Source organism: Typopeltis vanoorti, chromosome 6, assembly GCF_054136105.1.
Source record: "Typopeltis vanoorti isolate ZY-2024b chromosome 6, IOZ_Tvanoo_1.0, whole genome shotgun sequence".
Classification (NCBI taxonomy): domain Eukaryota; kingdom Metazoa; phylum Arthropoda; class Arachnida; order Uropygi; family Thelyphonidae; genus Typopeltis; species Typopeltis vanoorti.
Window position 1 is genome coordinate 76,884,849 of NC_143554.1, and position 25,767 is coordinate 76,910,615.

General features: G+C 34.9%; 1 protein-coding gene across 3 annotated transcripts in view; it reads right to left on the reverse strand.

Moving 5' to 3' along the window:
* Window positions 1-25,767, reverse strand: part of LOC150105593 (S1 RNA-binding domain-containing protein 1) — a 425,600-nt gene that overhangs the window by 336,229 nt on the left and 63,604 nt on the right. For all 3 annotated transcript variants that reach the window (XM_090394265.1, XM_090394266.1, XM_090394264.1), the window contains 2 exons: window positions 21,471-21,588; window positions 9,177-9,324 (listed from right to left, as the gene is read on the reverse strand). In XM_090394265.1, coding sequence (XP_090250391.1) covers window positions 9,177-9,324; window positions 21,471-21,588 — 266 coding nt within the window. The remainder of the gene's footprint in view (window positions 1-9,176; window positions 9,325-21,470; window positions 21,589-25,767) is intronic.

Here is a 25,767-nt window from a genome sequence, read left to right on the forward strand (position 1 = left end):
ACTGGAGGAAAAACATTTGTATCAGGAATCTTATTAGTATCAAGATTAATCAGCATTTTTCTGATGATCTTGCAAAAGATCAGAATAGGCAAGTAATGAGCAGTTTGTGGTAGTGCAGAGGTGGTTTGCCGTTGTTGTCAAAAGAAGAGTTGGAGGAAAATACTGATACCAAGCATTCTGCTTTATACTTGTTTGAGATTAACATGATACCATCAAGATGTGAGAAAGGTGGGAACAGGGAAGGGCAGAAGTTATGCTCCACATCCTTAGCAAGGGACCAAGAAGGCTCAACTGCCAGTCGAGCAGGAGGCAAGTTTATTAAATTTCATTCTGATGAAGTGTGCTTTGAAATTGCTGGTAACTTTTTTTTTACACTAGTTTCAGGCTGTAGTATAAGCCAAATGAAAAGCTTGAGTTTTTGATTTGAGTTACTGAACATGTACTGCATTTTTATCATGGACTGCATAGGCACATTTTTTAGAGAACCAGGGCTTGGATATGGGTCAGGGGGTTTGTAGTAGATTGGGAAATGAAGGCTGTCATACCAGTGAGGATTATTTCAGTTATTAATTCAGTGCATATGCTTGGATCAGGAAGGCCATAACAGTAATCTTATCATGGGAAAAAGGCATAAAAATTGCAGAGGTCATCCCAGTTGCCACAGCTGCAGTACCATAGGGTACGAGGTCAAGATTGGATGGGAGGAGAATGAACTGTAAAGGAGACTTGGATAAGATTGTGGTCAGAATTGCCAAGAGGAGAGCAGACATCCACAGAGCATTTGGAGGGAGAGCTAGTTAAGAAAAATCCTGAATGTTGGAAGAATGATGAGGATTGTCTGCTACTTGGAAGATTGGTAGGTTGAGTATTTGTGATAGATCATGACTGATGATAAATGATTCAGCTTCCCTTACAGCTTGATCTTTGAAGTTATTGAAAGGGAGCCAGTTTGTATTATAGTTGTTAAGTTCCCTAGGAAGGCAATTTCATAATTTCAGTAATTAGTTTCTATGAAATCAATTTTTAGTTGTCATAAAGGGCATGGTTGTCAGAGTTAAAAAAGTGGTAAAGGCAGCAAATGAAGGCAATAAATTGAGGTAAAGAAATCTTGAGTAAGAGTAGATTGAAAAGCAGGAATTCCAGATTGGATAGCTTTTGGCAAGGGATTTAACAAAAAGCATTATATTTAACAATACTCCTCCAGTTTTGCAGACTGCACCATGCAAGATGCACAAGTAGTTGGGATAGTGAGGTGAGATGTAGTTGTGGAGAATGCCAATTGGGTATTGGTTAGGAAAAAGCATATTAAGTTTTGATGTCTGTAAGTGGTGGTGGATATCGTTAATGTTTGCTGTTTTAAGGATATATGCACGATGACATATGCACGTAAACACAAGAAAGATATTTAATTAACCAAATATTTCGGTCTGGAAATAGCAGCCCATCTTCAGTGGTATTACAAGAACAGTTTTAAAAAATACAAGCTAGAATACTAACAATAGAGCGTTAAAAATATAACATGCCGCGTGATGTTATATCACTAAGTATTAAGTATAAAACAGAATATTTTGAAGTAGAGACATAATTGAAAAAAAAAAAAAATTAATGAGTAATCTTGATTAGACCTTCCCAGATTTTTGATATAGATATACAGTCATTACGATTCAGGTTGGGACAATGGAGCAAGGCCTCCACACTTTCCTTGAACAAACGTTCGAACCTATAATGGGATCTATGTAAGAGGCGAGTCCTGGACCAAAATATGCTGTGGTCAGTTTCCATCCCATGTTGAGCTAATCCAGTCTTTTCAGGTTTGTTGTGAAGAATGGAGGATTGATGTTCTTGGATTCTTTTTTCAAGAGAACGTCCAGTCTGTCCAAAATAGGAGAGATCATAATTGCAAGGAATTTAATAAACTCCAGGATGAGATAAAGTTGAGCGTTTGTCTTTAGGAGAAGGAAAATGAGAAGACAATTTGTTAATAGGTGAATACGTAGTTGTTAAATCATATTTCTTTAAAATTCTTGCGATAGGTTCTGAAATACTGGAGATATAAGGAATAGGCACTCGACGTATTGAAACTTTGTTGTTTTGTGGAGGATTATAAAAATTGAGAAGATGTTGAGTACTTTTTTTAGAAAAGCCATTGAGTTTCATGTGTTGTTGGATAGCAGAAAGTTCTTTCTGTAGATAATCAAAAGTAGAACAATTAGTTTTGGCTCTTCTGATGAGGCATTTTATAATTCCTGTTTTTTGACATGGACGATGGGCTGATTCTTTAAGAATATAACGACCTGTGAACGTTAGTTTCCTGTATACTGTAGTTGTAAGAATATTTGAAGATGACCAGATGAAGAGAACATCTAAAAAAGATAACTGGTTGTTTTCTTCTATTTCCATAGTAAACTTTATACGATGATGCAAGGAATTAATACTGTTTAAAAAAGAAGGTAAAGAGTTTTTGCTGTGAGGCCAAATAGTAAAGATGTCATCTATATATCTTATCCAAAAGGATGGTTGAGGGAAAATAGATGAGAAGAGGACTTTTTCTAAATGTTCTAAATAAAAGTTGGCTAAAGCAGGAGAAAGAGGACTTCCCATGGCAGTTCCTTCTACTTGGCTGTAAAATTTATTTTGACATACGAAATATCCAGAATGTACTATGAAATCGAATAGTTTTATAATGTCTTGAGGAAAGATGTCGGCAAGTAATTTTAAAGTTTCCTTGAGAGGTACATTGGTATATAAAGATTCTATATCAAAGCTAACCATAAGATTTGTAGGTTGTAATGAGACATTTTTTAATTTTTCTAAGAAATCTGAGGAGTTTTTTAAAAAAGAATTAGAGTTGCCAATGTAAGATTTCAATAATTTAGCTAGATATTTGGCTATACAGTAAGTAGGAGAATCAATACAATCTACTATTGGATGAAGAGGATAGTCAATCTTATGGATTTTTGGAAGGCCATAAAATCTAGGAGGTCTTGCAAAATGAGTTTTAAGTCTTTCAATCATCTTTATCTAAACTTCCTCCTTCCAACATATCTCCTTCTGAAATGAAATCTTTACAGTTCTTGAGAAAAAATAATCACCTCATTATCACCAAAGCTGACAAGGGAAAAGCAACAGTAGTTATGGACTCAGCAAATTACAGAAGAAAACTTTCTCTTTTGCTTCGAGATCGCTCCACATATCAAGAAATTGATTATAATCTAACTAACAGACAACTAAAGAAATTAAATTCTCTCTTAGATGAAGTCATCAGTTTAGATAAAGACATGATTGAAAGATTTTTTAAGATAATTGTTTATCTTAAATTTAAGAAATTTAATTAAACTTAATATAAGACAGTTTCAAAAACTTGGGGCAAGGTTTGTTGATTTTTGCAAAATGCATTTTTTTTATTATATTAGATATACAAGTCCCCCCCCCACACCCAAAAAAAATTCTTTAGAACTTTCAAGATTCTAAAGTATTTGATATAAAAGCCTCTTTCAACAAAAATATAGAGAACTATGTTAACATTCAGTTTGTGACCCCTTGGTAAATTTCACTTATTAAATACAACAATATGAAGAAACTGTACAAGGTTTGAGTGCAGCCATTGTTTCTATTTAAGTCACTAAAATAAGATTCTTTCTTTTTTTTTTTTTTAATTCATCATCATCAAATTCCTGACATGTACTCTCAAGGGGTGTACAGGACATCATTACTAACTTCCTATCTACAATTTTCCTCCAAATCAATCTGTTACCTGTCAATACTTCAACATTATCAGATCTTATATTTCTATCTTCTTTATAATAATTTGAGATTTTAAATCTTTTTTTTTTTTTGTTTTTTGTCAGCACATGCCAAATTACTTAGATTTTAGGTAGTTTAATACTACAATCTGCTTTTAATTTTAAAAAAGGTTCAGGAATAATAAAAATAATGCCCTTTTTTTTCTCTTATGTTTCAGTTACTCCTATAACTTCTCTTCCATCCCCCACCCAACATCCTCAAGATCAGCCACCACCACGAACTAATAATTCCTGTTTTTCTTAGTATTTCTTTATCTTCTTTCTTTCCTGTTCCCTTCTTTCAGGTAAAAAAAATAACTTTTAGTTCATTGCATTATTTAATTTTAAAGGACAATTTACCAGTGCTTAAAAAAGTCACGGGGTGCTTAAGAGTCAAAGCTGTATAACTTAGAGGAGACTTCCACATAGCCTTTAAAGGAATGCGGAGAACTGACCAGGGTTTCTGACCTAATGTCCAATCCTCACCTTACCAAGGTGCACCATATTAGGTATCTACTTGGATACTGATTGAACAATGATGGGCTTGCAATTTGGGATTTAGCCAACCAAATTGTACTCCTATTGGCTTAAACCAAAATACAAAATGATGGTACAACATGACAAAATTTCATGCTGACTTGGGCATCGCCCGGTTAAACAAGGCTCCCGTTATTTTTGCCAGAGAACCAGGACGAACAGCGAAAAGCCAGCTACTGGGACGAATCTAAAAACACACCCAACTCAACATCATCAGAGTTAAAGATCGGTACTATCAACATAAGAAGCTGAATGGCAAAGAAATGGAGCTAGCTGAGGAATTAGATAAGTACCAGATCAAGTGACTGAAACAAAAAAGACAAAAGCTGGTGAGATCTTTCTGAGCAATAAATACAAATTGTTATATTCAGGCAATGACAATCAAGGAAAAGAAGGAGTAGCCATAGTATTCAACACTAAATACGAGGCTAATTTTCTTGAATAGCAGGAAGTCTCAAGTAGAGTAATGTGCACAAATATCAGAATGGGGAACTGGACAATGAGATTTATTTCTGTATGGTCCCACAGAAGGTTCTACTAAGGTAGAAGTGGAGGAATTTTTTGATGCTTTAGAGAAAGCAACTGACACATGGAAAAAGGAAAAGTTGGTCCTTGTTGGGAATCTAAATAGCAGAGTAGGAAATGATTGTCAGACATGCAAAAATATTTTGGGAAAATTTGGAGAAAAGAGCAAAGCTAATAATAATGGCAAATACCTGTTGGATATCTGTTCAGGACATGGACTGGTCATTACTAACACCATGTTCCAATATAAAAATGTGCACAAACTCACATGGAGAGAAGAAGCAAGGAATAAGAAAAGTCTCATTGACTATGTTATTGTTGATAGTGATGTTTTCTCCCTGGTGCAGGACACCAGAGTGTACAGAGGATTTGAAATTGGAAGTGATCACTGTTTAGTCTTGAGCAGGATAACATTGAATTTCATATTGAAAAGAATAACATGTAAGAAAGTTTTAAAGCAAATAAAAGTTGAGCAGCTCTCAGATGTTAACTGTAGACTAAAATACAAAAAGATTATTGAAGAAAAAATGAAAGTGTTTGAGAACAGAAAACAAACCTTGGAGATTCAGTGGCAAGCTTGAGGAAAACCCTGACTGATTCAGCCAGAGATGCATGTGGTGAGGTGTTCTGCAAGGATAGAAAAATCAGAACTCCATGGTAGACACAGGAAGTTAAAAAGGCAGTGAAGGAAAAGAAGAAAGCATATCAAAGGTTCTTGACAAATAAGTCAGCTTGTGCTCTTAGAGAATACAGAGACAAATGTAAGAAAGCTAAACACTGTGTAAAACTAGCTAAACAAAAGCATGGGAGGACTTTGGCAAGAACATAGAAAATAAATATCAAGAAGGTGGCAAAATATTTTGGAGGTTGTTGAAGAAGCTTAGAAATAGAGGAAAGAGTGCTGTAAAAGGAGTCAGAGATGATAAAGGTGACATGAAAATAGGAGAAAAATATATCCTTGATGTATGTAGTAATTACTTTGAAAAATGATAAATAAAACAAGCAATGATAGCACAGTGGTAAAAAACACTCAACAGGCATACAGTCAGGAATACATATCCATATTTGAAGTAGAAAAAGCTATCAAAGGTTTGAGATGTGGAAAGGCAGCAAGAGTAGATGATATTTGAACAGAAATGCTGAAGTATGGTGGTATAAAAGTCTTACAGTGGCTGCACTGCATGCATTGTTCAGAAGGCCTGGACCGAGGGACGAATTCCCGATGATTGGAGTAGAGCTCTGATAGTAATCATATATAAAAAGGGAAATAATACTGAATGTGAGAATTACAGAGGTATTTCCCTACTGAGTGTTCCTGGCAAGATTTATGTAAGTATACTTGAGAAACGGTTGACAAGAATTGTAGAAGAAAAGCTTGGTGAAGAACAAGCTGGATTCAGGCCAAATAGAGGCTGTCAGGATCAGATCTTCACTTTACAACAAATAGTTTGAGAAATCATGGGAATATAACAAAGATCTGTATTTAAGTTTTGTCGATCTGGAAAAGGCATATGACAAGGTGCCAAGAGAAAAGCTATTCAATATGCTACAGTTATATGGTGTCGATGGGGCATTATATCAAGCAATACTTAGTCTTTATTTGAGTTGTAAGTCAGCAGTTAGAATTGAAGGAAGTACAGGAAGATGGTTTAATGTTAAATCTGGTGTGAGACATGGATGTACATTATCCTCTCCGTTATTCATTATCTATATGGATCACATTATGAAGGAAAGTGGTATTAAACATGATATCAAAATTGGAGATGTTAATGTCAGTGCTTTGCTTTATGCAGACGATGTTATACTTCTAAATAAATCCACTACAGTCTGCAAGATTCCCTGACTAAATTGAATAGCTGTTGTAATAGATATGGTATGAAAGTCAGCAATAAAAAGACAAAGACAATGAAAATAGGCAGAATCATTGAAAATGTCAACTGCGTTGTGAACGCAGAACCTGTGGAACAAGTAAAACATTTCAGCAACTTAGGCATGATTTTTACTGAAGATGGTAAATTAAATATGGAAATAGACAACAGAATCAGCAAAGCTGGTATGGTAGGAAGTCAATTGAATATATTCATATGGAATAAGAGAGAAATTAGTCAGAACACTAAATTAGCTGTATACAAGACAGTGTTCAAAGCAGTTTTAACTTATGGATCTCAGAGCTGGGTCAGAAGTAAAACACTTGACCAAAGACTAGAGACCCCAGATATGAGAGTCCTGAGAAAGATTAGAGACGTGAACAGATGGCAGCAATGGCAATATCATATTAAAAATGAGGATATTAGGAAAGAACTTGACATTGTCACCATCCAGGAATGCGTTAGCAGAGGTAATCTCAGGTGGTATGGTCACTTAAACAGAATGGGTGAGGAAAGATTAGCAAAACAAGTGTTCTCTGCCAGGTGGGCAGGAAAACAAACCCAGAGGAAAACCAAGATATAGGTAGATTGATACTGCACAAAGTGCCTTGGACGATAGAAATATAAGATCTGATAATGTGAGTCTTGACAAGTAACAGACTGATTTGGAGGAAAATTGTAGATAGGAAGTTAGTAATGATGTAAATTTTTCATGTAGTACTATCATATCCTATACACCCATGGAGGGTATGTGGCAGGAATTTGATGATGATGATGATAAAAAAGTCAGATTCTGTCCAGGAGTACAGTCTCCCAGAGTCCATGTCTTTTAAGCAGTGCAAACCAATCAACTCACATGCCAAAGATTATATTCTCATAAACTCTATGGTAAATTTGGAAACTTTTAAGTTTATGTCTATTTGGCTATAAAACATGAATGGATTCATAATATTCTCCATTTCATTATCTTAAATATACAAAATTTAAGCCTTTCAGTTGTATACTTTATATTAGCATGCATTTCATGATTGCTCAAATTTTATTTTTATTTCTATTGCTATGTTTATTGCAATATAATACAAATATATTCAATTCTTACTTAAAATGAAACAGCTAACATAAATCAAATCAAGAGTAAAAGCCAAAGAGCTATTTTTTTCTGGCGAAGTTAATGAAATTAAGGGGATAAAAATCCCTTATTATTTTATTTTACAGCCAGTAAGCAAAACTCTAAGATCAAAAACTACGATCTACTTAGATTGTAGTTTTCGATCTTAGAGTTTCGCTTACTGGCTGTAAAATAAAATAATAATGGATTTTTATCCCCTTAATTTCATAAATCAAATCAATTAAAAACTATATGATGTGGTGCATGCTACTCAAAAAAAAACTATAAGTATGGTAAAACAGCAATTTTGCAAAGAAAATAAGTAACATAAATGCCACACTCAGAAATTTTTAAGGCTCACATATGAAGTACAAACACACTTTCATCTATGGATATGCACTTTTTAATGAACAGCCAATGGCATGCAAAGTGCAGACTCCAAGATAAAAGTTTATGGAGGAAAAACTACAGAAAATGAGATTATACAGTAATTATCTCAAAAGATAGCAGACATATTTCCAGCCCCTCCCCACATAGGGTACAGTGGCAGAAAATGATATCATTCATCATCATTTTTGAAGAGGTTTCAACCTGTTCTTGGGATTTTAAGGGAAAATTACAGTGGATTGGAGGAAGGGGAATCCAAACCAGTTGCTTGTCTTTCTATAGTAGCAGTAGTTTCTACTAATAATCACAAGTTGCTATTAATACTTAGTGTTAAAAACAAAAAAATCCTGCAAATGAAATAATCTTTTGCAAAAAGCAGAATAAATACATAAAAATGAAGCTTGCTACAAATGTAAATTTGTATTCAATTACCATTTTTTAAACGGCCACAAAATAAATATTATCAATAAATGATCATAATTGCTGCATTAAGCCAAAGATCAAAGGTGGAACCAAGCACTCGTCAAAAGGTTGAAAGACTAGAAGGTTACGAAACAGGAGGTCAAACTTTGTGGATTCACTGTATTTAAAATTACTTTTATTAATTTAAAAATTAATTAAAATTCACCATATTAAGAAGAAATTAAAGTAATTTTTATATGCCTAACACTCTCTCTCTCTCTCAAAATGATAAATGCAATATAATTTTAGATGGTAAAATGATTACGTATATTGAAAAATTTAGTAAGTCTGTTGACTTAATTTTTTTAATAAGTCAACAAATTATTTTATCTTGCTAACAGTTTTTAGAGATATCAAAGAAAGTTTTACTGAGGAGTGTTACTCACTTCTATAACATGAATCATGTTATATCATATTTTAAATCATGTCACAAAAAGTACAGTGCAACCTCCTATACATGCAAGATTATATAAGATTATGCTATTTCACAAAATGTAACAGACTTACCTTTTACACTTTGCTGAATTAACATGTCCAGGTGTAAAGATTCTAAACTTGTAGTACAATTAAGAAGCTGAAGAGCAGGAATTTCCAGACCTAACTTGCGAGCCCTTTCAGCAAGTGTTTTTTTACTTCCAGGCTTGTAAGGTGCATACTAATAGATAATAGATATACTTTAGGAAGTTAGGATATTTGACAAACACATGCATAAAAATAGTAGTAGTAGTCCAATATAAATTTCTGACTACGAAAGAACATCATCATTCTGTAAGCTAGATATTTTTTCTTCTTAGAATCTAAATATCAGATAAATTTTAACTATTATTACATGACACATCCAAAGGAGTCCAGATTCATCGAAGGAGGGCACCTACTCTACAGCTCTCCATCTCCACCACCTACTACAATGAACAGCAACTACCATCATCATCTGCACCAACACCATCTACCACCCACTAGTATTTTCACAGAAAATCACAAACATCCATGCCCATGGCAGGATTTGAACCTGCAGCCTTTTGGCTGGAGAGCAGATACGCTAACCACTTGGCCAACCAGGCCGGCAACTATCAGAAATAAGAAAAATTTAAATGAAAAAACTAAATATCACAAGAGGTATGAAGACAAAATAAAAACAGAATGTATTGTCCAACAAAGAACCAAACTACTGATTAGATTATTATTATTTGGCAACTTTCATGGAGTCAACAGACTCATCGTGGAAGGAACACTCAACCAGCAATATGCTTATCAAAATGAGCTTTGAAGTTATTTACAATACCTGCAATCACAACCCACTCAGGCAATGCATTCAACTAACTAATAAATCTCCGCCTCATCCCTTCTTCACCACATCTCTATATAACTTCCAGGGATGGCATCTTGTTCTTCCCATCTTAACATCCACTCTTTTTATAGTTTGTGTATTAATCTGATAGAATTCCATAACTAACTTGAAGATCTCATCATACTCCTCTTTTCCTCCTATCCACCACCCTAATCCACATTCTCTCAAACACTCTTCGTAACTAACACTCCAGAGTTCTGATATCACTTTGGTTATTCATCTTTGGATCCTCTCTAGTGTTTCCACGTCAGAATAAAAACTAGGTGACCAAATCTGAGCACAATAATCAATATGTGGTCTGACTAATACCTTATATAGATGCAAAACCACCTCCTTATCCCTACTTGTCAATGTACTTTTTATCATAGTAGCAATACAATGTGTAGTCTTTGCAACATTTGCGATGTGCCCTTGGAACTTCAGTCCACTGTCCACATCACTCCAAGATCCCAAATATCATCCACTTCCTGAAGTACAGCTCCACCAATACAGTACGTAGCCTTATATCTCTGTATCCCAAAGTGTAACTCCTTGCATTTATTAATATTAAAACTGCAACTCCACTCATTTATCCAAGCTAAAAGTCTATTCAAATCTTCCTGTAGAGAATTAACATCAGCATTACTGACAATTCTACCTAACTTTGCATTTTTGACAAGCGTTTGAAGATCCCCAGTCAATTCACATGAAATATCATTAACAAACAAGATAAAACAGTAGGGGTCCAAGAACAGAACCCTGAGCCACAGCTCCATCATACACAACTTGCAAGTATCATTCAGAGAGCCAATCTTCAATCCATCTAACCAATATACTATCTATTCCTATCCTCTGCAGCTTGTACACCAACTTACAATTCTTCCTCATCCAACACATTTGTCACCTTATCATAAAACATTGCTAAAACAAGACCTGTTCTTCACAAACCCATGCTGAACTATCATAAGAGAATCTTATGCTCATCAATCCAATCCTATATTCTATTTCTAAGTAATTTTTCCAACACTTTGATCACAACTGCAGATATACATACCAGTCTATAATTGGAAGCTTCTGTTCTCGAACCATGCTTGTGGAGAGGTATTATTCTGCCTTCTTTCCACACCTTATGAAAACCTTACTCACTGCAAGACTTTCATTAAATAAACCGGGACTAGGGCATGGCTAACGCTTTTGCACATTCTTAAAAAATATGTGGTGATATGTCATCCATTCCCACAGCCTTATTAACATCTAACCCGAGCAACACTCTTGATACATCTCCAATTCTTTCACCGTTAATTCTCGTCTCCCTTCTATGTGTTGCACAGTATCATTCACACCAATATGATATATACTTATGAAGTGTTCATTAAATAATTCCACTATATCATTTACTATGGTTACTATGCTACCACATCTATCCACCAGTATCAACCTGCCAGAATTATTCTTCCTCTTGCTTGCTGCACAGAGAAAAGTTCCCTTAGATTAGCTTTGACTTGACAGGCCAATCTCCTCTCATATTCTACTTTTTCTTTTTTAATCATGTTTGTCACTTTTCTGGCCTGCACTTTATATTCTTCATGTATCTGTTCAAGTCAAACTGTCTAGTACTTACTCCATAACAACTTAAACTCCTACTCTATTTATTCACTTAACTCTTGGTATGCAGTGCTTGTGTAAGATACTACCTTATCATTTCCCATTCATTGTCAACGTCTTTTCTACACAATTCATCAACTCAAAGTATCGATGCTAGTTACTATGGAGCATCTGATAATCACCCATCTTATAGTTCAACATATAGACCTTCTTGATAATTTTTTCCAGTTTGACTATCTCCCAAACCAATACCATGTGATAACTTTCACCAACAGGTGGCAGTGTTGATACACATTATTGATACAATAAATAGTGTTCATTCACAACCACATCCTGTGAGGATATCAGAAAATCTAACACCGATAAACCTCGTGTTGCTTCTATCACATGCTGCTTTAGATAGTTATCCCCTTGCAGAAACTTAACAAATTCACTCTCTTTGTTACTATCTCTTCTTTCCAATCCACATTCCTATAATTAAAATCTTCCATTAAGATCATCTTCCTTTTACTTGCCCAACTAATTTATCTAAACATTTCACAATCAATACTCTCTACGTTCCTTGGCCTATAACAGCATCCTATTAGATATACTATTCTATTAATCTCAACTTCACACCAAACAGTTTCAAAATCTTCGCACGTATTACTATTTTCCAATTCAACTCTTGAAGGACACAATTCCTCTGCTACCATTAACAATACTCCCTCTCCTCTCTTGATCTTCTTATCCTTTTGGAAAATTCTATATCCTACCATTTCAAGTACTGACAGTATATCATCCTCAGTCAACTAAGTTTCACTTATGCCAATTATCTTTGGGCATAATGCCACAAACTCAGCTCCTTTATTTCTGATACTCCGTACATTAGTATACAAGCATAATAATTCTCCACTGTTTGAGGCCATCCCATCAACACAACCACTCATTACTTTCTCTGCTACAGTGCACTTCTCTCTTCATTCTGATCATCCTGTTTTCCCAATCAAGACACTGATTTTCATTTATATTCTTATGATCCCCACCATTTTGCATTTTGTACTGCACCACTTTTCTCTGCTATAATCACTTCCTCTCCTTTGTATCCATTCTCTTCTTGTCCTTCCACAACCTGCTTCTTAACCTCTCTCTCTCTCTGATTCTTTGTGGTACTAATTTCATGACCTGACAATGTATGGACAAATGCATTCCATCAGCTTTGAACTATTCTAACTTCCCTTCGAATTTATTCCATACAATCACAAATTGAACACTCTCTACCTGATACAATTCAGCCATTTTGTCATTCAATATCATTGCTCTACTTCTCAGTTCACTATCTGGGCAACAAACTACATGACACTATTATCCTTCACTTCCTGCAACAACTTCTTCAAATCCCTTTCTGCATCCTTTGTCCCACTATTTGAGTCGTTTGTACTGACCACCACTAATTCTGACACCTGTTTCTTCCTTCTTTGCAAAGCATCTGATATTCGTTTTATTGTATCACCCATAAAACATGTCTTGTGCATTTTATCTTTTACCACACCTTTAATGATTGGGTCACCATATAATGCAACCCTATCATCCTTAGATGTTTGCTTCTTCTTAATTTCCTTGTCATTGACACCAGTTATACTCTTCTTTAAATGTTCAATTTCCTCCTCCATACATCTAACTTGACTCTTCATTTTATTAACTCTTGCCTAAGCTCTTATGTCACTTCTATTATTACGATCACACAAGCACTCCCATCCATTTCCTGATTATTTCTCGTAACACAATTCTCATTTTTGGAACATCCTAGCCTTTCATTACACTTCTCACATACTATAATATGCTCCTTTTTATCAATCCATCTAACACTTCATAAATCTTTAACATTTTTAAATGCATACATGAAACAATTGCTGCATCTTGTCCAATGCAAAAAAATCCAAAGAAAAACTTGATCACTGATCTGGCTATCACACAAAAGCACTATTATACAAATCTATACAATATAATTTAGAAAAAAAAAAAAACTTTTCATAACACTGTTCAAATACACCAATACTTCTCATCACAACATTAGTGACATCCTATTATGTATGTGTGTGTGGTACTATAACATTGTAAAATTAACAGCTATAACAGTAGAAAAATTATAAAAAAACAAAAGAAGACCAAGAAATGTGGTGAGATAATTGTATACTAAATCAATGTACAAGGTTAGGGTTAACTTTAGGCTATGATGAAATTGCACTAATAAATGATAAAATGGTTCACAAAGCAGCGATCAGGAAGAGCATAGAGAACTACTGTGGAAAATGGCAAGATGGAATTCATGCAATGAAGTGTAGAAAGATTTCATACATAACAGAAAAGAAATAAAAATATAATTAGGATGGATTTACTGTTATTTAATGTAGAAGTTCCTTTTAGAAGATTCATATAAGAAAATTGTATTGCTTTACATATAATGCCTGATCATCTCTCTCTCTTTATGCAATATTTTTTTTTTTTTTTTTTTTTTGTTCACAAAGCAAGAGAAAGAAAGAAAGAGAGAGAGAGAGAGAGAGCAGCTACCATCCCATGTTTTCTGAAAGGAACATGTTTAAAAAGAAGAAACAATATAGTCAAAGAAAAATATTTCCAATGGCATTCTACAAACAGAAATGAATCTTGTGCTGTAAAAAATAAAGGGGGATCAAACTAATGAAATTGACTGAATCTACAGAAAGAATAACACACAATAAACTGAAAATAATGAACAGTTATTGTACTGTTTTTGGCAAAAGGATATTGCAATATCCCAATAGCTTTGTCTATCTTAAAAAAAAAAAAATTAAGCATCATTTTCTGCTGAAGAGATCACTTGAGCAGACCTTAGAATACTTTTACTTCTTCTGTTTACTTCTTGCATTTGAGATGGCACACAATAAGCCTTCCTAAAAATGCTTCAAGCTATCAAGAAGAGGACATTCTGTGAACTGATGACCCCTCTTTGTAAAATACACATTGCATATGTACATGAAGGAAACCTATAGTTAAATCTCCTTGTCTGACAGTGATTCCTGTTCTGATTTCAACTATGCGGTATAATCACAGAAAAAATTATTAATGGTACACATAGATTCAATCTTGGATAGACGTAGCTGAAATTATCTTCCTATTTTCTAATGCTCTTATTACATAATAATTAAGATAAATAAATTACCAAACTAGCTAAATACAAAAGATAAATATAAATTAAAGATACCAAGAAAATATATACTTGGTTTAATCCTTTATCCAAGTGTAAGCAAGTATTTTCAGGACTGGGGCAAATTGTATATAGAAGCTAATGACTTCACATCACTTGCCTTAGTATACCATAATGCAAAGCACATACATGTCCACATATCCTTGCAGACATGTATAATGCTATGCATTATGGAAAGGTCTGGATAGTGACCCTTCAATCCAAACAGTCCAATGAATACAATCAATGCAAAACCAAACATGAACCTTCCTCTCTTTTAATTTCAGGCTTAATTACTTGTCTTTCTATTCCATGATATATGCTACAGCAATGATAGTTCTGATTTTACAATCTACTTTAATCACTATAAGACTCAGCTGCAGGAAATACAGCCTTGTTTCCATTGATCCCAGCATGGCTTGGGAAACAAAGGTGAGCATCCAAATGATCAGGCGAGCATCCATAAGTGATGTAACCGATGTTAGATACTAGAGAGTACTGGATATCAGTGTATACTAGACTTCTTATTGCTTGTAGAAAATTTAGTGAATCAGTCCAATGATGCATCTACAGTAGCATTTCAATTTTATATGATTTAATGTAAGCTCTATGGCATGTAGCTCACAACATTACAGTGGAATCTGATTAGAGATTGAACTGTTCTGGGAACTGCACTAGAAACTCTGATTTCAACTAGTCTGTGTAGCTATCTCACAGAAAATCAGTATTCTTCATCAACAGTGTCATAAGTTGTGGTAAAGGTGCTGGAGAGGTTGGTGAGGGCTAGGACTTAAATAAAAGATCAGTGAGTTGGGTGGATAACTGGTTGACAGAAAGTATCAGCAAGTTGTGTATGGCTGTTTTTGTTGTTATATGGAATAATGGAAAAACAACTAAGGCTTTTGGAAACTTGTTTTTTTTTTTCTCAAAACAGGCTCGCCAGCCAGAAGAACACACATACACACACAAACAAAATTTACTGACTGACATGGTGTCTTGAGAAGAAAAACCCAAGTTTCCAGGAGCCAGGAGGGGGGAACTATACCCATATGAGACCAACTAACTCACCTTCAGTTGTAAAGCCTTTATAAAAGTTCTTTGCATCTTAAACAATATGTGAACCAGGTCTTTCCAACTGAAGGACATTGCTGATACTAAATGAGCTATGGATGCTATCGTTAGTTGTGTGTGAAAGGGGGGGGGTGTATCCCAAAACAGGAGTCGCTGGTTGTGTGCCCTAGGGTAGGGCACCAGAAATCCACTTGCCCACTCACCACAGGCAAGTTATCAGAGACAAGAGGCAAGTGAATTTTCAGCCTCATTCTAAATGTATTTCACAATATGTGAAGTTTTATTTTCAACCAGGAGATAGTACTTATGTAATTAATTTAATAAGTTAATTCCTTCAGAGACTGTTTGTCCCCGCCAAAAGTTTGCATTGAAGATACTTTCAAAGATATTCCTCACTGATATTTCCAAAATGTAGTGTAATGGGTATGCTATTTTTAGGAATGACAGAAGAGATAGGAGAGGAGGAGTACTACTAATGATATCAGATGATTTATATCCAGTTAAGGTAGAAACACAAGAAAATAATGATGGTAACAAGGTCACAGTAGCAGAGAGTTTGAGTCCATCTGGTGTGAAGTGGATATTAACAGAATGAAATATATGGTAGGGTATTGCTACAGACCTAGCAGCTCAGTTGCAGGGGAGGAAGAAAGGTATTGCCAATTTAGCCTTATGGCTGCCTTTAATTTTCCAAATATTGATTGGGCAGAAGAGAAATCTTGTGATACGAAAGTAGAGGAATTTATTGAATTGTTATGAGACAACTTTCTAAAGCAGCATATGAAAGAAGGAACTCAAGTTCAAAATGTGTTACATTTGTTCATAGCAGCAGCACAAGAGATCTCTGTTAAGAATATGACTAGTTTACCATCAGTTGGTGACAATGCCATGCTTTCTTGGGAAGTATCTAATTATATGGATGTTCCTATTAGAACAGATACATGCTGGACTACAAAAGCTGGAAATTATGATCAACTTAAGAGAATACTATCTTTAGTATCAGTTACTAAATAGGAAAAATGTCAGCAACGCATGAGAATCTTTGAAAATGTGCTTAAATGAGACAGTATCTGAATGTATCTCTAGTGTTTGAAGGATAAATAGATAGGGAGTGAAATGAGTGTCCAACCTTATTAAGCAAGTTGGAAGTTTATTTTCCACTTGGTTAGACTAAAAAAATTTAGTTTAATCTTTTATCCAAGTGTAAGCAAACAAAGTTTGCACCTGAAGTATCTTCAGGACTGAGGCAACCCGTAGTACGAGAGCTTAGTCCACCTTTACTACGAGTTGCCTCAGTCCTGAAGATACTTCAGGTGCAAACTTTGTTTGCTTATACTTGGATAAAGGATTAAATTAATTTATTATACTTATTAAGCAAGAGATCCACAAGAAGAAGATGATGTAGAAAGAATATCATGAGAATAAGAGTGAGAGAAATTATGAAATATATAAAGCGCAGGCCAGAAAAGTAACGAGTATTATGAAAAAAGCTAAATCAGACTATGAAAAGAAATTGGCCATGCAAGCTAAAGGCAATCCAAAAGAATTTTATCGTTATACCACAAGCAAAAGAAAGAATGAATGTCAAAGAATAACCCATTTGTCTACCCATTTCATACAGAAATGGATAAACAAACATGCTATACTCTGCAAGGTGCAGCATGGGTCTACTAAAGGATGGTCATGTTTTAGCAATATGCTCAAGTTTTATAAGAATGTTATGGCCAAGTTGGATTTTTCTAAGGCACTTGATAGGATACCACATGAAAGGCTGTTGCATAAACTGGAGAATATGGGATTCAAATATAAACTCTTGACTTGGATCAGGGAATGGTTGACAGACAGGTATCAAAAAGTGGTATACAGTGGGTGTGAATCAGCCAGATTTAAAGTGACCCGTGGTGTGCCTCAGAGTTCAGTCCTTGTGCCATTATTGTTCAATCTACGGAGGCTGTTCAATAAGTTATAAGACTATATTTATACAGAAAACAGATTACCTTTAATCGTCATCATTTACATGGTCTTTTTCAAAGTAACTACTGTGAGATGCAATGCATTTGTCCCAACATTGCATCCACTTCTTAAACACATGTGAAAGTCCGTTTTTTGAGAGTTCTTTCAAAACTGCCTCTGCAGCTTTTACACATGCTTTGTTGCTTTCGAAATGGCGGCCTCTTAGTGGTTTCTTGAGCTGAGGAAACAGCCAGAAATCGCACAGTGCGAGATCAGGACTGTATGGAGGGTGTGGTAGGATATCTATGTTTCTTCTGCAAAACGTCCACTACACAACCAGCAATATGTGGCCTTGCACTATCGTGGTGCAATAAGAAGCCATTCATCAGCAATGGACGCTTCCTCTTGACGTGCTGTACCAATGTCCATAAAACATTCACATAGTATGAGCTGTTTACAGTATTCACAGGTTCTACAGCGTGTTGGTAAACAATGCTTTCGTAGTCAAAAAACATTATGGTCATAACTTTACCAGCCGATTTTACAGTTTTTGATTTTTTGGGGGATAGGTGAAGACGGAAGCTTCCATTCACTGCTTTGTTGTTTCATTGTAGGGTCATAGTGATAAACCAAGCTTCATCTGCTGTAATGATGTGTTTTAAGAAGTTGTCGCCTTCTTGTTCCAGTCTTTCTTTCCATTCTGTGCACACATCCACTTGATGCTGCATTTGCTCTGGTGTCAAGAGTTTGGGAATCCATCGGGCACAAACACGTTTCAATCCCAAATGTTCAGCCATGACCGAGTGAACACTTCCCACAGAAATATTCAGGACAGCATGCAGCTGGCATATTGTAATTCTGTGATCCTCCTTGATGATAATCGCTGCTCTATTGATCATTGTCTCTGTGAGGGACGTTGAAGGTCTTCCCCCACGTTCAAGATCTTCCACATTTTTGCCTTCCTTCCTTAAAAGATTTTATGCCAGCGAAAAACACATGCCCTCGACATTGCTTCATCGTGGAAAGCTTCGCATATCATGTTAAAAGCGTCCGATGCCGATTTCTGCAAACACACACAAAATTTAATCGCATAACACTGTTCCATGGATGCTTCCATTTCGACAACTGGTCGCAGCTCGTGGGTACACAGAAACAAGCTTGTGTTTAGTCACGTGACACTCTGGCACATCAGCCCGTATAAGCCATCTATCAATCTCTTTTGTTAATACAAACAGCAACATTTCTTTATTCCACAGAAATTAATATTGTGATGAGTGGTTTCGCGACAGTAAAATTAGTCTTATTACGTATTGAACAGCCTTCGTATATATTAATGACATCAAGCAAGGTCTAACATTAATGTGCAATTGTCTGCCAATGATGCGAAAATAGGCAGGGCAATCAGGGATGCTACTGATATTCAGCAATTACAAAATGATTTGAATAGCTGGAAATTTGGACAAATGAAAGTGGCTATCAGTTTAATGTTAGTAAGTGTAAAGTTATGCACTTTGGCATGATTAGAGTTCCAGCAGCATATTATATTAGCGGGGTTATGCTACAAGAAACTGAGGAGGCAAAGGATTGTGGTATATTGGTGGATAGGAATTTGAAGTTCAAAGGTCACATAGTAAAAGTTGCAAATACAACTCAATGGATAATTGCAATGTTGAAGCGAACCTCGACATGTTAGGATAAGGAAGTCATTTTGCCTCTTTATAGGACTTTGATAAGACTACACCTGGATTACTGTGCACAGATTTAGTCTCCCGGGTTTCAAGGGGGTTATAAAAGCTGTGGAAAGGTGCAAAGAGTTACAAAGATTATATCCCGATGATGGGATTTAGATTATGAGGAGAATTGCAAGTATATGGATTGCAGACTCTGGTTAACAGGAGAAAGAGGTGTGATATGATAGAGATCTATAAACTTCTGAATGGGCGTTATAGGATATCATCTGATAAAATTTTTTGTAATATGGAAGGTGGGGAGAAAACACTGGGGCATCCATGAAAGTTAAGTTTGGTTTTTCTAGATTTTTCTCCCAGAGAGCAGTGAGTGAGTGGAATAGTTTGCCTTCAGGGGAAGTGAGTGCATCTAGTGTGAATGAATTTAAGGAAAGGTATGACAGCTGGTTTGAGTGATTAATAGTCTCCCTTGAGGAGTTCTTGACTACCTGGAGGTCTCAGATAATAATAATAATAATTCCAATCTATAACAACATGAGGCACTATTTATCTCTAACCCTCTACTATAAACTTAAGCCTATCGTGTATCCACAGATTAATTTTGAAATAGATAGTCAACTATTCACATACATTTTATTTTGTCTAACTTGAAAGTCATCGCTATTTTTATAAAAAGCAGGGATACCATTAAACAAACAAGCAAACAAACAAAAAAAATTAATTTAAGAAGACTGATTTTCACTTGTTTCACTTCCAACATTAATACAAAATAAAATACAACTGTAATAAAAAAACGTTTCATTAACAATTTCAATCTCTCCCTCTTGATGTTTATTTTTATCTTTGCTTTCATTAGCCTATGATCACTATCATGATTAAACTAGTTGATAACAACTACATCTCCTAATATTTCTTTAACTAATGTCAAATTTGGATCATACCGAACTAACGTTAACAGATAAACATATTGAAATTGTGGAGGACTATATTTACCTTGGGCAATTAGTTAGTTTTAAGGAAAAACATGATAAAGATATAAGTAAAAGAATCACATAAGGAAACATGCCAAAGAAAGTTCTTTAATATATGCATTATTCCAGTATTTATCTATGGCACTGAAACTTAGGTTGCTTATGGCCCAGTCTTGGAGAGAAGAATGCTCTGCATAACGAAAAAGGGATAGAATAAGAAACACCTAAAATTAGAGAGATGATTGGAGTAGAAGATATTGTGAAGTGTTGTAAAGCAAGTAAAGAGACTGGCCATATTAGTAGACTGCCAGACAAAAGATCAAATTAAGCACTGAGTGGATACCAAGAAAAGGAAAGGTTGTCAGAGATGGATGGATGATCAACAAAGATTTGACATGAGATGATGGAAACTGGCAAAGACAGACAAAACTGGAAAGTTAATGGGGGGGGGGGGGGAGCCTCTGTCCAGCAGTGGATGGAAAGAGGCTAAAGAAGAAGAATCTCTAGATTTGTTGTTGCTGGCTTAATGAGGAAATGATTTTTAACAGGGTGGAGGGAAACAGAGAGAGAATAAGTAGCCCTGGAAAACTTATAAGTAGCAGAGGTGGTTATTGGGTGGAATGCAGTGTGGTTGGCTGCAAAAATAGTTAGTTTAAGGCACCATTCAATGAGCTTGGCATATGGCAATAGAGACTTCAAAATGATGGGTCTTTTGACTTCACAGAGGTCTAATGTTAAGTAATATTAATAATAACATTTATTCCAAATATTTCATTTTGAGAAGGAACATAAAACATCATCCAAGTCAAATTTCATCACTTACTAGTCAGTCCAGTTGCTGGTTTATCCCAGTGTGCATTAAAACTGATAAAAATTTCAATATCTTTTTCAATTCACAGTAACTGTGCAAAACTAATATTTATAAAATACTCTACTTAGCTTTTCTAATGGAATAATAAACATAATAAAGTATATAATTACCAAATGGTCTACTTCTGATAATGTTTTTGCATTAAACAGAGAGGTTGCTAATTCGGGAGTTAATTTATTGTCTTTAGCTAATGTCTTGATTATATTATCCACTTTCTTTTGCAGTAATCTGTTAAAAATTAGTGCATAAAATATATTAGTAAGTGAACTTTCAAAAAGAGAACCTAAATATATATATACATTACTAAAACAACCCAGTATATGTTTTAGTAATATACATTATTAAAACACACACATTACACAGTGTGTGTGCATGCAACAGCCGATACTTATTCTAGCAGACTTGTAAGCAATCACAGAAATAATCTGTTATAGTAGATAATTTGCTCTACGTAAAGAATTTCCTTTAGAACAGCAGTGTAGTCATAATAAGCGAGTCTGCTATCATTTAATGGTGTTTGTAATAGTAACATTCAAGCTATAATAATCACATAAAAAATGTCATATACAAAAAAAATTAGGCAAATATTGAGGATGCAGTAGGTTAACTGCAAGTCAAGTAGCTGGTTACTTGCAGCTAATTTTAGAATAACTGCATAAATGATATTTTGGATCTTAACTGTGCTAACTTGGATGAAAATTTTGATTTTCCTTACCAGAACATTTCAAGAATAAGGTATCACTTCCTACTGAAGCAACCTGTTGGTATCAGGAATCAGTGCCACACATCTGGCAAGCTTCAAAGAATGTTTCTCTTCTGATAAACCCTCCTCTTTTTTATAATACTTATCTCTGCAAATGAATTACAATCATGCTGAATAGAGCTCAGTTCCCTTCAGTCCATAAAACTCCCCTAAGCTAGACTTTCTAATAAAATATTGCTCACAGATTTTTTTTTTCTAAGTTGGTACATCTGTCATAAGTATTCACGTGAAATTGAAAGTGATTCTATGAAGTAGTTTGTTTTATACAGCTGTCTGAAGCAAAAGTGTTGTCTGTATCCCTTGAAATGGATAAAATTGAGTATCGTGCAGTTATAAAATTCTTTGTAAAAGAAGGTTTAATGCCAAAAGAAATTCATTCGAAGTTCATAAACATTTTTGGGCACTCTTCTTCGTTTTCAAAAATAAGAAATGGGCTGCCACGTTTAAACGTGGCCATACCATCCTTGAAGATGATCCATGAGAAGGACATATCCAGAAAGTGTAACAACACGAGAAATCATTGATCAAGTGCACGATATGATATTGGATGACCAGTGAGTCAAAGTGTGTGAAATTGCTGAGACTATAGGCATTTCAAAAGATGTGTAGGATATATTTTGCATGAACAATTGTATATGAAAAAGCTTTGCGCAAGATGGGTGCCACGTTTGCTCACAGCAGATCACAAACGGACTCACATGAAAATCTCTGAAAAGAATGTTTGGAGTATTTTAACAAGAATAAAACTGAATTTGTGTGTAGATTTATTACTATGGATGAGACTTGGATTCACCATTACACACCAAAATCCAAACAGCAGTCAAAACAGTGGACAGAAGCCGGTTGTTCAGTGCCAAAGAAGACAAAGTCGGTTCCATTAGCAGGAAATGTCATGGCATAGGTGTTTTGGGATGCTAAAGGCATTTTGTTTATTAATTATCTTGAAAAGAGTAAAACAATAACTGGGGAATATTATTCCGATCTTTTAACCAGACTAGATGAAAAAATTCATGAGAAAAGATCCGGTTTGCAGAAGAAAAAAAATCATCTTTCATCAGGACAATGCACCTACCCACAAAGGTGTTTTGGCAATGGGAAAATTAAGGGATCCGCACTATGAATTGTTGGAACATTCACCCTATTTCCCAGATTTGGCTCCCTCTGACTTCTATCTCTTCCCAAAACTAAAATTCTTCCTTGCTGGCCATCACTGCGATCACCTCTTTTTCTTCGAATCAAGAGGTGATCGCAGCAATAGATGGGTATTCTGCAAATCTTACTGAGAACCACTACAGGGACAGGATAATGGTGCTGGAGCATTGCTGAAATAAATGTATTAGTCTTAAGGGAGATTATGTTGAAAAATAAAAATAATTTTGAAATATAAATTCGTTTTTTCATTGTTAAGCCGAGAACTTTTCAGACCACCCTAGTATAGCTATGAAATATAGAAAACTGTTTTGGGTGTGAAGCAAGTGTCAAGCCACACTCTATAGCTTTGTCAATCAGAACTACTTTTATTCTCATTTATCTCTAAAAATGTTTCAAAAATTTTGGCTCTTAAAAAAAAAAAATTAATTAAAATAAAATAAAACCTCCCTTTTTTTTCATAGGACTTTTTACTCTCCTCAAAAAGAGCATTCCATCTGATATTATGCATTAAAAATAGCTATCTGTGATGCTTTAAATTCTCATTTGCTAAATAACAGAATTATATGCATTATACAGACAGCAACTTCTTTAAATTAGAAATTCTCAAGGAAAACTATATATTTATTCTCAAGGAAAACTATATATTATAACACAAAATATTTAAAAGATACAAAGTACTGACATCATATTATCCCTTGAAATCATAAATTATATGCTAATTTAAATTAATTCAAACTACAGATTCTTCCTCAGTATCAAAATTAGTAAAGCCATGATTTACAAATTTTAATTTAATTCTACTTTTAAAGCTAGATCTGATTAAAAAATATGAAATAATGCAAATTGAGTATCAGTTCTCTTCCTCAGCATAAATATTTTATCTAAACAGATATCTCCTATAGCTATTACTTAAATAATTATTGTAAGAGCAATGCTTCTTGGAATAAAATTAGTATGAGTGCACAACTACTAGTCAGTGTAGATAGGTGTACTCTACCAGCTATTTGGTAACAATTATTTAATATTTCAGTCTCTAGATTGACCTATGTATGCAAATGTCAAAATTCATCTTCACTCTAGTGATATCAGAATTATTATAATTCTCGTGGAAAGGCTTAGACGTTGGTTATGCATTTTTACTAAATAACTTAAGGATACAACATATACTATAATAAATTTAGCTTAATCCTTTATCCAAGTTTGTGTCTGAAAATATCTTCAGGACTGGTGTAAGGTAGTACAACACCGGACAACTCGTAGCAAAGGTGGACCAAGCTAACATCACTCCTATCTCAGTATCTCCCATAATGCAAAATACATCTCCTTGCAGATATGTATAATGTTATGCATTAAGGGAAGGGCCTTTTGGCAATTCCTATAGGTAAAGATGACCTCCCATTGCTTCTGCCTGGTATCTCCACTCTGGGCCTGGCTCCCACTGAAGAGACCTCAATAAAGGTCGAAACTAGTCTGGGTAGTGGCCCTTCCCTTAATGCATAACATTATACATATCCGCAAGAAGATGTGTTTTGCATTATGGGAGATACTGAGATAGGAGAGATGTTAGTTTGGTCCACCTTTACTACGAGTTGCCCGGTGTTGCCCAGTCCTGAAGATATTTTCAGGCGCAAACTTTGTTTGCGCCTGAAATTTTTTCATGTAGTACTGTCATATCCTGTACACCCCTTGAGGGTACATGGCAGGAATTTGATGATGATGATGATGATGAACTTTGTTTGCTCACACTTTGATAAAGGATTAAACTAAATTTATTATAGTCTAACCAAGTGAAAAATAAACTTTCTGCAATGTATACTAGGATATAAATTAAAATAAATTTTAATACACCTCCAATATTTCGACAACATCACGTTGCCATTTTCACAGGAACTTAAAAACAAGCCATGTGCACACAAGCACAACAAACAGTAAACTATCATTTACTGTTTGTTGTGGAAGAAACTTTCTTCCACTTAAGCGGAAGAAAGCCACGATAAGCACCGTAGTAAATTCAAACATAAAAGGCTTTTCATGGAATCAGCCTCAGCCCTAAGAAATAATCCAAACCTCAACAAATTTGGTTGCATGAAACTGCCCCAAATTTGGGAAACCTACATCAGAGGACCTTCAGCCCAATCGTCCAAGAATACCAACATTGACTGCTAGGGGGCACCATCAAGACTTTTAGGAGAAAGAAAAGCTTCCTACTTTGTCCTCATTTACTGTTTATTGTGCTTGCGTGGTGCACGTGTCTTGTTTTTTAAGTTCCTGTGAAAATGGCAACGTGACATTGCCAAAATATTAGAAATGTATTAAAATTTATTTTAATGTATATCCTAGTATATGTTGTAATTTCCTTAAGCTATTTAGTAAAAATCAGAATTATCAGTGGTATTAATTTTAATTTCACATCTGTATTTATTCATTAATCAACAAGATTTTTTTTCTCCTCAATTACTACTTACAGGTAACAGTTTTTTTATACATTGCTA